The 14,187-nt window shown below is 35.1% G+C and overlaps 1 protein-coding gene across 1 annotated transcript; it reads right to left on the bottom strand.

Annotated features, from left to right (window-relative positions):
* Positions 1-1,941: 1,941 nt before the first annotated feature.
* On the bottom strand, positions 1,942-7,500 carry LOC107787650 (uncharacterized). The gene is made up of 2 exons (XM_016609254.2): positions 7,328-7,500; positions 1,942-2,454 (listed from the first exon to the last, which is right to left on the bottom strand). The coding sequence occupies exons 1-2, from the start codon at positions 7,389-7,391 to the stop codon at positions 2,240-2,242; spliced, it is 279 nt and encodes a 92-aa protein (XP_016464740.1). The 5' UTR covers positions 7,392-7,500; the 3' UTR covers positions 1,942-2,239.
* Between the last annotated feature and the right edge of the window lie 6,687 nt (positions 7,501-14,187).

The raw sequence follows: 14,187 nt of genomic DNA, 5'->3' as shown, positions 1-14,187 counted from the left end.
CCGCACTAGAACCCGACTATATCTGAATTTGTGCTGCATAAGGCCCCATTCGGAGGGAGGGGGGCGCTCCCCACCAAGGATTTTTCCATACTGCATTCTAGTTATAGTCAAAGTTCTACATAATTTAGAAATTCCATAAATGCAATCCAAAAATATGTACCAAATTTATGCACTAAATAGTATACATCCTTAGATCCCGAGAACTTTACTCCGAGGAAATCTGAATAATAGATTAATGGACTGAAATGAGTAATTTTAAATTTTATTATGATATATAATGATTCTTAAGTCTTCGAGAATTCCAATTCTTTTTCTCCTTTGTTTTTGGGAACAATGGATTGATCTTTCATCCATTATCACAGCTTTAAGTGATGACTAGGGCTGTCAAATTTGGCCCAAGCCCAAATGACCCGCCCAACCCGTTCAAGGTTGGGTTGGTTATTGACTCGCTCATTTATTGAACTTAGCCCATTTTGATCCAACCCATCTCAATCCAATTAAAGTTGGGCTAATTTTTAGCCCAAATTGATCCATGAGTAAGTTTGTCAAAATATCTAAGAAATAATTTTATTTTTTGTTTAATATTTTAAATATGACCATAACAACAACAACAACAACAACAACAACAATATAGACCCAGTATTATCCCACAAGTGGGATCTGGGGAGGGTAATATGTACGCAGACCTTACCCCTACCCCGAAGGGTAGAGAGACTGTTTCCGGGAGACCCTCAGCTCAAAAAGGTAATAGGAGCCGATATATTAGTACCATAAAAATGCATAATAAATAACAGCAATATAAGGGATATGAAATACAAAATACGAAATACGAAATAGATGGCTGGTATAGTAAAACTATCAGGTAAAGCCTGCATCAAAAGACGACCAATGATAAATATGACCATAACAAAAGCAAAAAATCCTCATTTTGTAATTATACAATTTATAAGAAAATAACATATATTAATTAAAGTTTAATAAGAGTTAGGCGGGTTGAGTTATGACCCGATTTTAACCCATTTTGACCCAACTCATCTTAGCCTAAGTAACTTTTGGACGGATCATTTGACCCGCCCAATTATTGACTCAACCCATTTTGACCCGTCCAAAATTGACCCAACCCGCCCATTTGACACCCCTAGTGATGACTATGTTAGCACCAAAGAAAACTGAACCGAACGATACTGGATGGGATCCTAACCTCACATACATAGTTCAAAAGCACTCATAGAGAAGCTATAATTACTTTACGCCATTAAAATAAGAAAAGGATTTATTTTTTTAAAAATATTACTCGAGTACACAGTTCAATAAGGAAGGATTTTAAAGTCAAAACTTTAATTTAATTTCAAAATCCTAAATATTAAGAAAATAGTACAAAAATAACATTTTATTCAATGTAAAATATATTTTAAAGGATAAAAAACCATCAACATTTTGTGTTGGAGTGCCATGCTTTAAAAATAGTATTGATGATTGTACCAAGTTGACTACCTTATTTTTTAGATTAGTAATTCCACTTATCTGTCTCCCGAAAACAGCTTCTCTACCCTCGGGGTAGGGGTAAGGTCTGCGTACATCCTACCCTCCCCAGACCTCACTAGTTGAAAAAAATTAGTAATTCCACTTATCTGTCTCCCGAAAACAGCTTCTCTACCCTCGGGGTAGGGGTAAGGTCTGCGTACATCCTACCCTCCCCAGACCTCACTAATTGAATTTTACTGGGTATGTTGTTGTTGTAGTAATTCCACTTATCTTACAAAAATTCCTTACACTATTGAAATGCATCTCAAATCATGTTTGAAAATGCATCTCATTCTTGTCTTTAGAACTATCATCTTTATCCAGGACCTGAAAGGAATGAAAAATCATCATTTGCTTTCACTTTGGTGAAACATCACCTATCAGCTGAAAGATAAAACTAAAACATAGACGGTGTTATAAAATCCAGATATGACATCAAGTCATTAGGAAAGAAAGATATCAAACTGTACAAATTCCAGTACATGGTAAACAAAACACTCCAATCGAGTTGTTTTGAGTGTTCAGAAAATATTATTTAAGAAACAGGCATAACGCCCATTGTCGCCGTTGAAAAAAGAAAAGCAAGTACCATTGTATATAACTAAGCTAAAATGAAAGCTATTCAAGGCTTTAGAACAATCGGTTTTAGTCTTCACAAGAGCAAGAGCCAGAACTGATGCATTATTGTGGGGGCAGACACAAATAAGAAGATGATCTAGCCAGAAGCAGTTTTCTTTTGCTGGAAGACGACAGCATAAACTGGGACTATAACACCAATGGCGACTGCAGACCAAACACCAAGGGTCATCTTCAGCTTCTGATTAGACATCCTGTCTAAGTTGTACATGTGCTTCGCGTGAAGATAGAATGGCTCATCATGGCCATGTCCACCCATTCTTCTTACAGTAGTTGAGTGGATTCCTCTGTTCACTGTTGAATCAAAAAGTTTCTAAATTTCAGCAAGGTGCGATGTATAAAAGCATGAACCTCTTTGGAACTTGAATGAAAGGTAGTTATAATATAGAAAGTCAGATGCAAACACAATGAGCATTCAAACTTCAACGCTAAACAAAAGGGAGTTGCAAGGGACCAAAACAAATGAAACTACTATTAATACAAGTCTAATGACAGAGTATGGAAAGTTCACATAATGCACGGAATGCAGCAATACACAAAGGCATTTGATGCAGAATATTACATAAAATCACCTTATCAATACGCAAAGGCATTTGACGTAGAATATCACATACAATCATCTTTCTTTTAGCCAAAACCCAACATACTATCATCGTAAAAGAGGTGCGGTAAAAGACACATAAATAGGGAAATGAACTAATTTGCATGAAATCTGAAAGTGATTATTTTGGAGCCTCAACTTATAGACTGTCTGGCCAAGCTTCTTTTCGGCCAAAAGTGCTTTTTTCCAAAGTTAAATGTTTGGCCAAGCTTTTAAAAGGAAAAAAAGTGCTTTAGAGTAGGAGTAGAAGCATTTTTTGAGAAGCGGAAAAAATTAGCTTCTTTCCAAAGAAGCTTTTGTGAAAAATACACCTAGAAGCACTTTTTAAAAGCCTAGCCAAATACTAATTGTCGCTCAAAAGTGTTTTTCAAATTAATTAGCCAAATACAAATTGTTCCTCACCAAAAGTACTATTTAAAGTACTATTTTGATTAGCACTTCTGAGAAAAGCACTTTTCAAAATAAGTTCATTTTAGAAGCTTGATCAAACATGCTATATAGCTCTTTACTTATAGATGTTTATCGATGACATAAGACGGTTAGAATGGCAGTTTTTCAAGCAATTGTTCAGTGGCAACTTAGAAAAACTTCAGCAAATGAGATTCCATCTTATGCTAAAAAAATTGAAATATTCCATTTGATATGAAGTTGCTTAAATAATTTTGAGAAATTTCTTTGTTTCGGCCACCAGATTCCAATGTGATTACAAGTTAATAATGTCCAATGTAACATAACAAAAAAGTCAAAGTTCTAGCATGGGAAAAAGTTATTGTAGGAAAAGTTTACTCAATTCTATCAGCAAATAATCACGTCCAGTCAAAATTACCCCAAGTACAGCTGCTACCAAAGCATGAAAAATCACATTGACTAATACACATATTAGCGTATGTAAACGTTGCCAAACGTTAATGAATGTGTATATGCCCCATCAAGTCATTTAAACGTGTTTCCAAACAAGGCTTTTATATGCTTCAAGGTACGTGATAGAGTGCTATGAAGAATTCCAGAGGATATATTCAAAAGAAAGGCCCATATAATCTATTTTTTCATTTCTCCCCATCATTTTCCTCATACTCTATCCATCTCCGTCATGGATCTTGTTGCACCAGGTTTCCCATGACAGTTGGAAGAGAAACAAGAGGTCTGAGACACAACTTTTCTCACAACCAGGGCACAAATTTAAAGATTTATACTGCAACAACTAATCCACCAATGATGATATTTTCGGATTTAGCTCCTCTCCAATAACCTATCCCTCCATTTCCTCCAGTTTAGTCTCAAAGTCAACACAAGCGTTCCCTTAACAAACTAGTGGTTCAAATTTGCTTGGTAAATCCAAATACTTTAACTGTATCTCTCTTCCTCTCTCTCTGCTCTGTAGCCAGAAAAGAACCCCTTCCACTTCCTCCCAAATCTTTCAAGCAAGAGAAGATGAACAGTGTTGGATCATGAACGCAATTTTGTCAAGAAAGTTTCGAGTCGTCTTCGCTTCTTTTGAGAAGAAGGCTATTCAAGCATAAGGTCATCGTCTCTTTTCTTTCTTGTGTTTAATTGGCTTCTTCAATGGAGGCTTATGGATAGAATTGAAAGGACGGTGAGGATTGTTCCTAGAATCATAGGGGAAATGAATCTCCATTTCGAACTAAACAACCAGCGCGCTTGTTCCTATTTCATTTTCTTCTTCCAAGTCCTTGCCCTGAGTTACTTACAGAATCTCAAATCTTGAGGCGCTTGTTCCTATTTCATTTTCTTCTTCCAAGTCCTTGCCCAGAATCTCAAATCTTGAGGCCGGGCCTCAGATGGATTATTCAAAGATTCAAGAAAAGACCCTATAATATCTTAATGATCAAAAAAATGACCCTATAATGCCGTTCACCCTTTAATAGGCTAAAATGAAAGTAGATACATGTTGAAATTTCACGCGGTACTATCATCTTTACAGATGGAATTGCTCACAGCCTCACAGTACAATCCACAGTTCACCATAAGGATATCCTCCTACAATTTTCTATAAGACTGATTATGTTCTCTTGGAAATAAAAACCTGCTTTTCTCTATTTTAGACTTGAAAAAAAAGAGAGGAAAACGGCAAAATTTGGTTGCCGAAGAAATGAAGACTAATGCAACTTCCACCAACAAGGCTCCATAGTTAAATCTCAATCGAAGTGAAGGAGCCTCAACTTGAATTAAGAACCCAAATAAGCTTTATTTTGCACCCCATTACAGACCTGCCCGCCATGGAAGCAATTTCAGAAGCTCATTTCACCGACACTGCAAAAATCTTTATCGACCTCTTTCTCAAAGGAAGCTCTTTCTCAAAGGAAGCCGCTACTTTTGGTTTGACTTGGTGTTAGATTTGTTTACATGCAATTCTTTTGACACATTTCGGAGGAAAGGAAGGGATACTTTCAGGCAGTGGAAAAGAGAGAGAACTTTGAACTAGGTCAAAACATTGGGCCAAAGAAAATAAATCCGAACCATTAATTTGTTAAGGGGACACGTGTAATGAATCTAAGACCTGACTAGAGGAAACGGAGAGATTAGCTGCTGGAAAAGAGTCGAACTCAATATTTACGAAACCAAAAAGACAAAAGACATGACAGCCCCTTTCATCATCATATTTATTTTTATGAATGGTTAAGAGATCAACTCCTTTCACCTTCATATTATGTGCAGAACAAACTGTACACATCATATATTTATGATCGTGCGAAGGTTAATCACTAAATCGGGGATTTCAAGTCAAAAAATTTGTACATGTGTGCTGAATTAAAAGAGAAAGCTATTTACAAAACCTTATAGTATTGCCAAATACATCACTTTATGTTTAATAATCCGAACCACCTCATCTAAAAGTTTAACATATAAGAGATAAGATACTGTCTTTAATTAGTCATTACTTTATTAATTTCTTCTAGGTGACAGTGACGGAACACAGCTCTAGTACCATGTTGAATCGTGTGAATCACATCATTGACAAGTTTAAGCTATCAGAGAGGTGACGCTTTTAATTAGTTATACTAGGCCAACAGCACTTTTTAAAAATGACATTTTACGGTTTACTGCAAGTACCAGAAGTATGTAACTTGCTATGTGAAAATGTACTAAGGCCACCAATCCTCAGAAATAGGAAAAAGGGAAAAAGAAAAAGGTGTCATTAAACCATGGCACTTCCATTATAGTAATAAACTAAGCTTAGCTTCAGACCAGTGTTGTGAAAAGCGCTCGCTTCAGCGCTTTAAGCGTGACGCGAAGCGAGGCAGCCACTGTTTCGCTTCTGTAGGGTGAAGCGTAATAGGTAGGTTGAAGCATCCGCTTTTGCCAAAAAGGCGAGAAGCGATGGAAGCGCTCGCTTCTGTTTTTTAAGTCACTGACAAATAAAAAAACTCAAAATCGGCGATAAGCAGAGCAAGCAGCGACTAGGGTTTCAATTTTCAAGCCCAGGTATATTTTCTTCTTCTTTTCAGTGCTTAAAATAGCAGCGAAATGCTGCCAAATTTTTTTCCCCCCTTCAGTTCTTCTTATTTTTCTCATTCTCTTCTTCTTCTTTCTTATTTTCGTTTCAGACCTTAAAATTGCAGCGAAATGCTGCCAAATTTTGTTTCTTCAGTTCTCCATCTTTTGTCCTTAGTCTCATTGCCAATTGTATTGGCATTTACATTTGTTGTATGTGGTTGCATGTGTAACATGTGTTGTCTATGCAGTAATTATTTTAGTATTTTTTTTAATTCTGCTTCACTTCAAAAAGGCGAGCGCTTCGCTTCTCGCTTCATGCTTTAAGCGAAAAGAGGCTTATCACTTTTCCTCGCTTCACGGAAAAGCAAGGAAAACAAATTTGTATAAAGTGAACTAAATTTGACCAACAGCTCCCTTAATCCAATTTGTATAAATTCATTATAACAACATTATGCTGGAGTAAACATATACATATTGGTCAAAACAAATTATTTTCTTTCGCTTGCGAGAAGGGGCAGCCGAGTGCACTAAGCTCCAGCTATACGCAGATTCAGGAAAGGATCGGACCACATTGGTTCTTATGTAATATATATGCAGCATTAACTTGCACTTTTGCAAAAGACTGCTTCCATGGCTTGAACCCGCGACCTCCTGGTCACACTGAACCAACTTTTACTGTTGGCCAAGAAATGTAGTTGGCCAAGATACCTAATAAGCCTAACCAGTTGAGTTAAACCTCATTGGCCTGAGATTTTCTTTTGATCCCTGGTTCGCAAACACATGTCAATAGAAATGATAGGTGCGATGCATAAAAAGAATTCATTTTCCTCTTTTGGGTGGGTTCGGGTGGGGGGTTCACAATACAATCAAACAGATCTAGAAGAAAATAAAACCATGAAAATAACCGATTCGATTCAAGGGGCTACAATAAAACCGATAGATTTACAGAAAACACCCATCAAAGTACATCCAATAAAAATCAAAATAGATTAAAAAGAACACAAATTGATAATAAAATGGAAAAAATGAAGGAAAAAAACACAAATTGAGAATAAATGGAAAAAATTGAAGAAAAAAACCATGAATGAGTAAGCAGAGGTAGGAACTGACCGGCGTTGGAAAGGAGGGATTGGGAGGAGTTGATAAGCTTGGATGCACTCGACCTCAAAGCCATCGCCGCTCTGTGTGTGTGTGTGTGTGTGTGTGTGTGTGAGAGAGAGAGAGAGAGAGAGAGAGAAGAGTTCTATGGGTTTTTTTTACGGGGTGGTCAAAATCTGAGCTTTTGCATGTTCAAATTTATATAGTGAAAAAAAAAAAATCGATTTTATTGGGAAGTTTTATCTTTTTCCTTTTCCTTTTTCTTCTTTTTTGGTTCTTATTTGATTTATTAATTAAATGTATAAAACAACAACAACCCAGTATAATCCCACAAGTGGGGTTTGGGAAGGGTAATATATACGCAGACCTTACCCCTACCCCGAGGGGCAGAGAGGCTGTTTCCAGGAGACCCTCGGCTCAAGAGAGCAACAAGAGACAATATATTAGTATTATCAATAGACTCATAATAAATAACATAAAATATATAACATAAAATAACAAAATAACAACAATATAAGAAATACGAAAAGGATGGAAAAAGGATGTAAGGTATACTAATATCCAACAGATACAACCCTGCATCAGTAGCTGATCAGTAGCATCCTAAGAGTAACTCCTAAATGGCTAGTCTCACTCTAGTGCGCTGTAGTAATATTCACAAAATTCCCCCTAACCTACAACGTTAATGCTCGACCTCCACAATTCCATGTCAAGGGTCATGTCCTCAGTAATTGTGTGTGTATATATATATATATATATATATATATATATATATATATATATATATATATATATATATATATATATATATATATATATATACACACACACACACACACACACACACATATAAATAAAAGAAAAGAAAATATTAAAGGTTTTATATCTTGTTGGAAAACATATATATTTATGTACTGACACAATAACAAATAAAAAACTAGATATAATTCTTTTGAAAGAATCGTCATTTAGTAGTAGTTATAAGTTTATTCCATGTGACACTAGAGTTAAATAAGTTTTTTTTTTTGCCGCTATTTTCCATATTTTTTTATATTTTTTATTATTTTAACTTATAATTTTTTTTATGTAGTCTCTAGATACATTAAAATTTTAAAAATATTGAAGATTCCATATCTGAATTCACCAAATCGTATCATATAAATTAAGACGAATGGAGTATACATTATATATTTTTTCTTTAAAAAAAATTACTGTCTATGTTCAGAGTACACTTTCCCTATTGTGATTCACATTATTTATTTTGGTGATATAATAATAACATATCAATCAAAACATACATAATACTAGAATCATATTTACCAACAACAACAATAACAACGACCCAGTATAATTTCATAATTGGGGTCTGGAGAGGGTAATATGTACGCAGACCTTACCCCTACCCCGAAGGGTAGAGAGACTGTTTCCAGGAGACCCTCGGCTCAAAAAAAAAAGCAACAGGAGACGATATATTAGTACCATAAAAATGCATAATACAATAACAGCAATATAAGAGATATGAAATACAGAATACGAAATACGAAATAGATGGCTGGTATAGTAAAAACTAGCAGGTAAAGCCCTGCATCAATAGACGACCAATGGCATTCTTAGTCTAACTCCTAACTGGCTAGTCTCACTCTATTGTGCTGTAGAAATATTCACAACTTTCCCCTAACCTACAACCTTAATGCTCGACCTCCATAATTCCCTGTCAAGGGTCATGTCCTCAGTAATCCTAAGTTGCGTCATGTCCTGTCTGATCACCTCTCCCCGATACTTCTTAGGTCGCTCTCTACCTCTCCGCGTGCCCACTACAGTCAGTCGCTCACACCTCCTCACCGGTGCATCAGTGCTCCTCCTCTGAATATGCCTGAACCATCTGAGTCTTACTTCCCGCATCTTGTCCTCCATGGGGGTCACGCCCACCTTCTCTCGAATATCTTCATTCCTAATCTTATCCATCCTTGTATGCCCGCACATCCACCTCAACATCCTCATCTCGAATTGAATCATATTTACCAAAAAACCAAAAAAGATATGAACAATATCTAAAGCCACAAGTTTCAAAATCAAATGTTACAAGAAACCACGTAAGATAACCTTCGGTAACAACAGCACTTGTGTTTACAATCTTTCTAAGGAAGATGATATGGTAAAATAGTGACATTAATATATAAAATAAAATAAAGGAGAGGACTAATCCTGGAATTCTATACTTTTGGAGTTTTGGTGATGGTGTCATTGGAACTTGTCTTCCAACTTGGGCCTTTGAGATCCTTTGGGCTACTATGTTTGGGCTTTATGTGTATAGATTAGGGGAATTTTTTCGTTCTTATACAATATTTGAAATGTTATTATTAAAAATGTTTACGTTTAATTATTTATCCGATTTAAACAAGTTTTAGCTATAAAATATATATATTTGTTTAAACTAGAATCCTTTATGCGGTAGTCTTCCTTATTTAGACGCTGGATTTTGGGATCGTGTATATTTCAATCAGAGATTTTACTAACGTAATCATCGCACCTTAATAAGCCAATGTATTTGTAGAATCCTGCTATTACGGTGATTTTCTCTGATTATCATCGCATCATAATCAAGTTTTATTCTCTGGTTTTCTCTGTTTCCTTTGGTTTTCCATAAACGAATGTTTTGAAAAAAAAATAATTGCAAATAATTAGCTACAATTGTATTAAATTTCGTGACATAATGTCAAAATTAGCGATTATGCGTCAGCTAAATGGTCACTGGGATAGCGTTGGGAGATACAAAGATTTTGATGTTAATAAAATTGTAGTCAAAAGATTCAAATTATAGTCAATTGAAATCCGCAATTACAGAGCATCTAATGATCGATACCTACGCAAAAATCATCGAAATCAAATACACTATCAATGAACGTTGTTCTCCAATTGAAATTCGGGACGATATGGGAGTTCGAGTGTATATGGAGACGAAAAAGGAAAATAAAAACTTAGGAGTATATCCGTTATGTATAACAGCGCGTGATTTCGATTTGGAATGCATTATCTCTAATTCGAGCACAATTGGAGGTTTGTTTTTTAAGTGCTGATATTTTGTCAATTTCATGTGTTCTACAATTTTACTATAACTTATCTACAATAATACTACAGAACAAATGTAGTTCAATTGTTATGTCTCTTCAAGTATTCTGTCAAATACTAAACACTTGAATATACAAAGGTCTGAATTACTATACTTTTAATTGAGTGCAGGTTCATCTGATTATCGTATGTCTAACGTGGTACAATTGTGAAGTTGGTTGATAGGCCAACATCTCCGAAAATTGTAGAATATAAAGTATCATCATAACAGAACATATACCAAATGTTATTGAAGCAGGCCAAGTTTACCAATACAAGCAAACTATTGTCAGTGCAATGAAACACTATTCTATCATGAATAAGTTTTAATTTAGGGTAAAAAGGTCTAGTGCAAGAAGACAGGAATATTTTATTTGTCAAATTCATATTTTGTATAAGTTGTAGTTTTTTTTGTATACAAATTGTTTAATATAAGATTTTGTGCTTAAAACAACCTCGGATTTTGTAGCTACAATTTTCATAACATTTTTTGAATTGTTTTTATTCTGTAGTTACAGCCTCGTATGTGTTGGGGTTAATTGTACGTGTCACTTCAAGTCCACCAGCATAAACAAATCAGCATTGTTCAAGGTCCAAAAATTCAACAACACGCATGCTCTTTGATGGACAACACATACATACAACCGCAAACCTACTGCTATGGTAGTTGGCAGCATGGTGATGCCAAAATATACGGATCCTAAAATAATATACACACCAAAAGACATACAAACTGATGTGTTGTCGAATCATGGTGTGAACTTAACATACATGCAAGCTCGGAGAGCAAAGGAAAAGGCTTTGGAATTTTTGAGAGGTCATCATGCTGATTCCTACAGTTGTTTGCCGAGTTATTTGTATATTTTGGAGAAGACTTATCCGAAGTCGGTAGTAAAATTGCAGAAGACTAAAGATGACTGCTTCTTGTACGCATTTGTCGCAATTAGTACGTCCATCAAGGGTTGGGAGCATTGTAGGCCAGTTGTAGTAGTTGATGGCACCTTCTTGAAACCGGCATATAGGAAAGTCAAAGATGAACAGATCGACATGCATGTTAAATCACACTTATACGATATTGGCTATCACAGATGGTCTCGGGTACATGCTACGGTGAACAAAACGTAGACGATGACATCAAACATTGTAGAGTCATTAAATCTGGTAACCAAACATGCAAGAGAGCTACCGGTAGTATAACTATTAGAGTACACGAGGACTCTTCTTGAACGTTGAACTAATGAAAAGTTATTGAATGCAAAGGGTACGTTCACATACCTTGGTAAAAAAATATAACAAAGAGTTGGAGGATAACAGGAAATTATCGTAGAAGATAAGAGTAAGATATAGCCAATAACATCATATCATTAATTCCATCAAACTAAATACATGTTGTTAATTGTAGAAAAGTTATTGTATAATTGTATTTATTTTGTCTTGTATCTGTTGCTGACAACTTGTTGTGTGTTTGTAATGAAATTGTAGGTGATGTCTTCAACATATCACATCCATATTGTGATAAATGGTGTGAAGCGCTTCATTATTTGCCTTCAAAACAAGAGATGTAGTTGTGGACAATTTCAGCTTGATGAACTTCATTATGCACATGCTTTGGCAGTTTTGAGGCACAAGACAAATCTTATGAAAATTATTGTTCTCCTTATTACACGAGGGATAGCCTTTTGCAGAATTATGAAATACCAATAGACTCGCTGCCTGACAAAAGCAAATGGAATGTACCACAACATATAGTTGAAGAAGTTGTAATGTCACCTACCGAGAAAAGATAGTCGGGGAGACCTCAAAAATAAAAATACAAACCATATGATGAAGTAAATGTAAAAAAAAGTACAAGGTTTCATGTGGCAATTGCGGACTAGAAGGGCGTAACAAAAGATCTTGTAGGAATGCTCCCAAAAGAAAATAAAAATTGATACAGCTTAAAGACTTTTTTTTCATGCGTATTGTTGATGATAATCTGTCCTTTTAGACATATGAAGTTGTATTTGTTCTATTCTGGAGAATTAAGCTGTGTTATAATTGTGTTTCTAATTTGAATAAAGATTGTCTCCTATAATGAATGTTTGATAAACAGATTTCAACTCCTGTTGCAATTGGTTTGTAGTTGTTTTGTTCAAATATTATATTTGTTTATTACTTTTCAGCCTTTCCTAACAACGTTGCTTAAATTGAATAGATTATGTATTTTTTGTATAGTAGTTGTAGACATAATTATAGTTAAGTTGTAAAGAAATTATATAGTAACAATATCGAGATCAAGTGCTAATAACTTTCAACCAAAAAAGCCACAGATATTTTCTATTCTAAGGAGTAGATTTCTCGACAAAATAACAAAACAAAAGGTAAAACAACTATAGCACAAATCTGCTATAAATAAAGTACAGCTGACTTGTTCTTAATAATAATTTGTCTACAACTTTAGTACAATCCAGCTACAACTAAACACTTTAATTACAAACTTTCTACTGAAAAGGGCAACTCGTTCTTCTTTTTTCGGACATGTATTCTCTCTTTCACAGCTGGTGCACATTTTCTTCTTGCTAGTCTTTCAGTCACCTCACTTTCACTAATTGCACCAAGATCTTGCTTTTTTATAGCATAATCCCAAAGTAGTGTTCCATAGCGTTTACAGTGTTGATCAATATCAGAAATGTCTTTCTTTGAAATCAATAGTTTTCCAATGCTGACATATTCTGCAAATGTCGCCACATATACACCACAATCACTGCAAAAAATAATAGGGGAAAAGACTTAGCATTCAATTTAAAATACAATTGGTTAAATGGATAGAAGGAAAAGCAGCACATATAGTGACTCCTCTTTTTATTGGGGTATCTCGCCGACCAACCATTGAATGTCAAGAGGGTCAGTAATATCTTTTTCAATGTATGCCTCTGTGTTCTTGTATTTGATGTCTGGACGCTTGCCATAGAAGTCGGTGCATGACAAGTAGAGAGGGATCACAACAGCAAACTTGTCGACAACAGATTCAACAAGTTTGTGATTGTGTGAAGAGACAATAGAATCATAAACATATAGAACCCTATCGGTAATGTCAAACACAACCAACAGCCAATGAAATTTCTTCACAATATTTATGGGCATAATCACAAAATTAACTTTGTCCCATGCAACATTTGCAAGTAATCGGTACCCCAATATGTATTCTGATATGACGTCCTGAGGTTTGACAACAACAAGCTTCTTATTGGCATGAGCATTAATGTACCTCTCATAAATTTGTTCAATTCTAGTATTGAACATACAATCAGTGGTTGTAAATCGTGTTTTGTTTTGAAGACCATACTTTCCTCTCTTCCTCAAATAGTATAAAATAACATCAATGCGTTGAAAAAAAAATAGATTTCATTATTTCTCAATGCCTCATATAATTTAACTACAATTTTCAAACAAAAAATCTACAGATTTCTAAAATAACAGAACATTACAACTAATCACTAGATTCTGCCAGGGTATGTGTGTACCATGTTGTCGAGGACATGCCCGGAATGTGCCAAAGTATAAACCACTCCTTTTTATCAACTTTTTCCACTTCAAGATCAAACCACGACTTGAGTTGGTTATCATTTAAAGAATAAGGCGTCTTCCTCCTATTTAAACACATAGCAAGCACAATTGTTATGTAGTTTCAATTGGAAATCCATAAATTATATGCCCTCGATAATATAAAAAAAGTATAGAATCTAACCTCTTTCAAACATTGTCAATACCTAAATAAAATCACT

This window comes from Nicotiana tabacum, chromosome 6 (genome assembly GCF_000715075.1).
Source record: "Nicotiana tabacum cultivar K326 chromosome 6, ASM71507v2, whole genome shotgun sequence".
NCBI classification, from domain to species: Eukaryota; Viridiplantae; Streptophyta; class Magnoliopsida; order Solanales; family Solanaceae; genus Nicotiana; species Nicotiana tabacum.
This window is presented reverse-complemented; position numbering and strand designations above follow the sequence as displayed.

What these genes read in the sequence shown, in the direction of transcription:
- LOC107787650 (XM_016609254.2), bottom strand. Translation starts at nt 7,391, where the DNA reads ATGGCTTTGAGGTCGAGTGCATCCAAGCTTATCAACTCCTCCCAATCC. An exon ending in ATCCCTCCTTTCCAACGCCG is followed by an intron (nt 2,455 to 7,327) that starts GTCAGTTCCTAC and finishes TTGATTCAACAG; the next exon opens with TGAACAGAGGAATCCACTCA.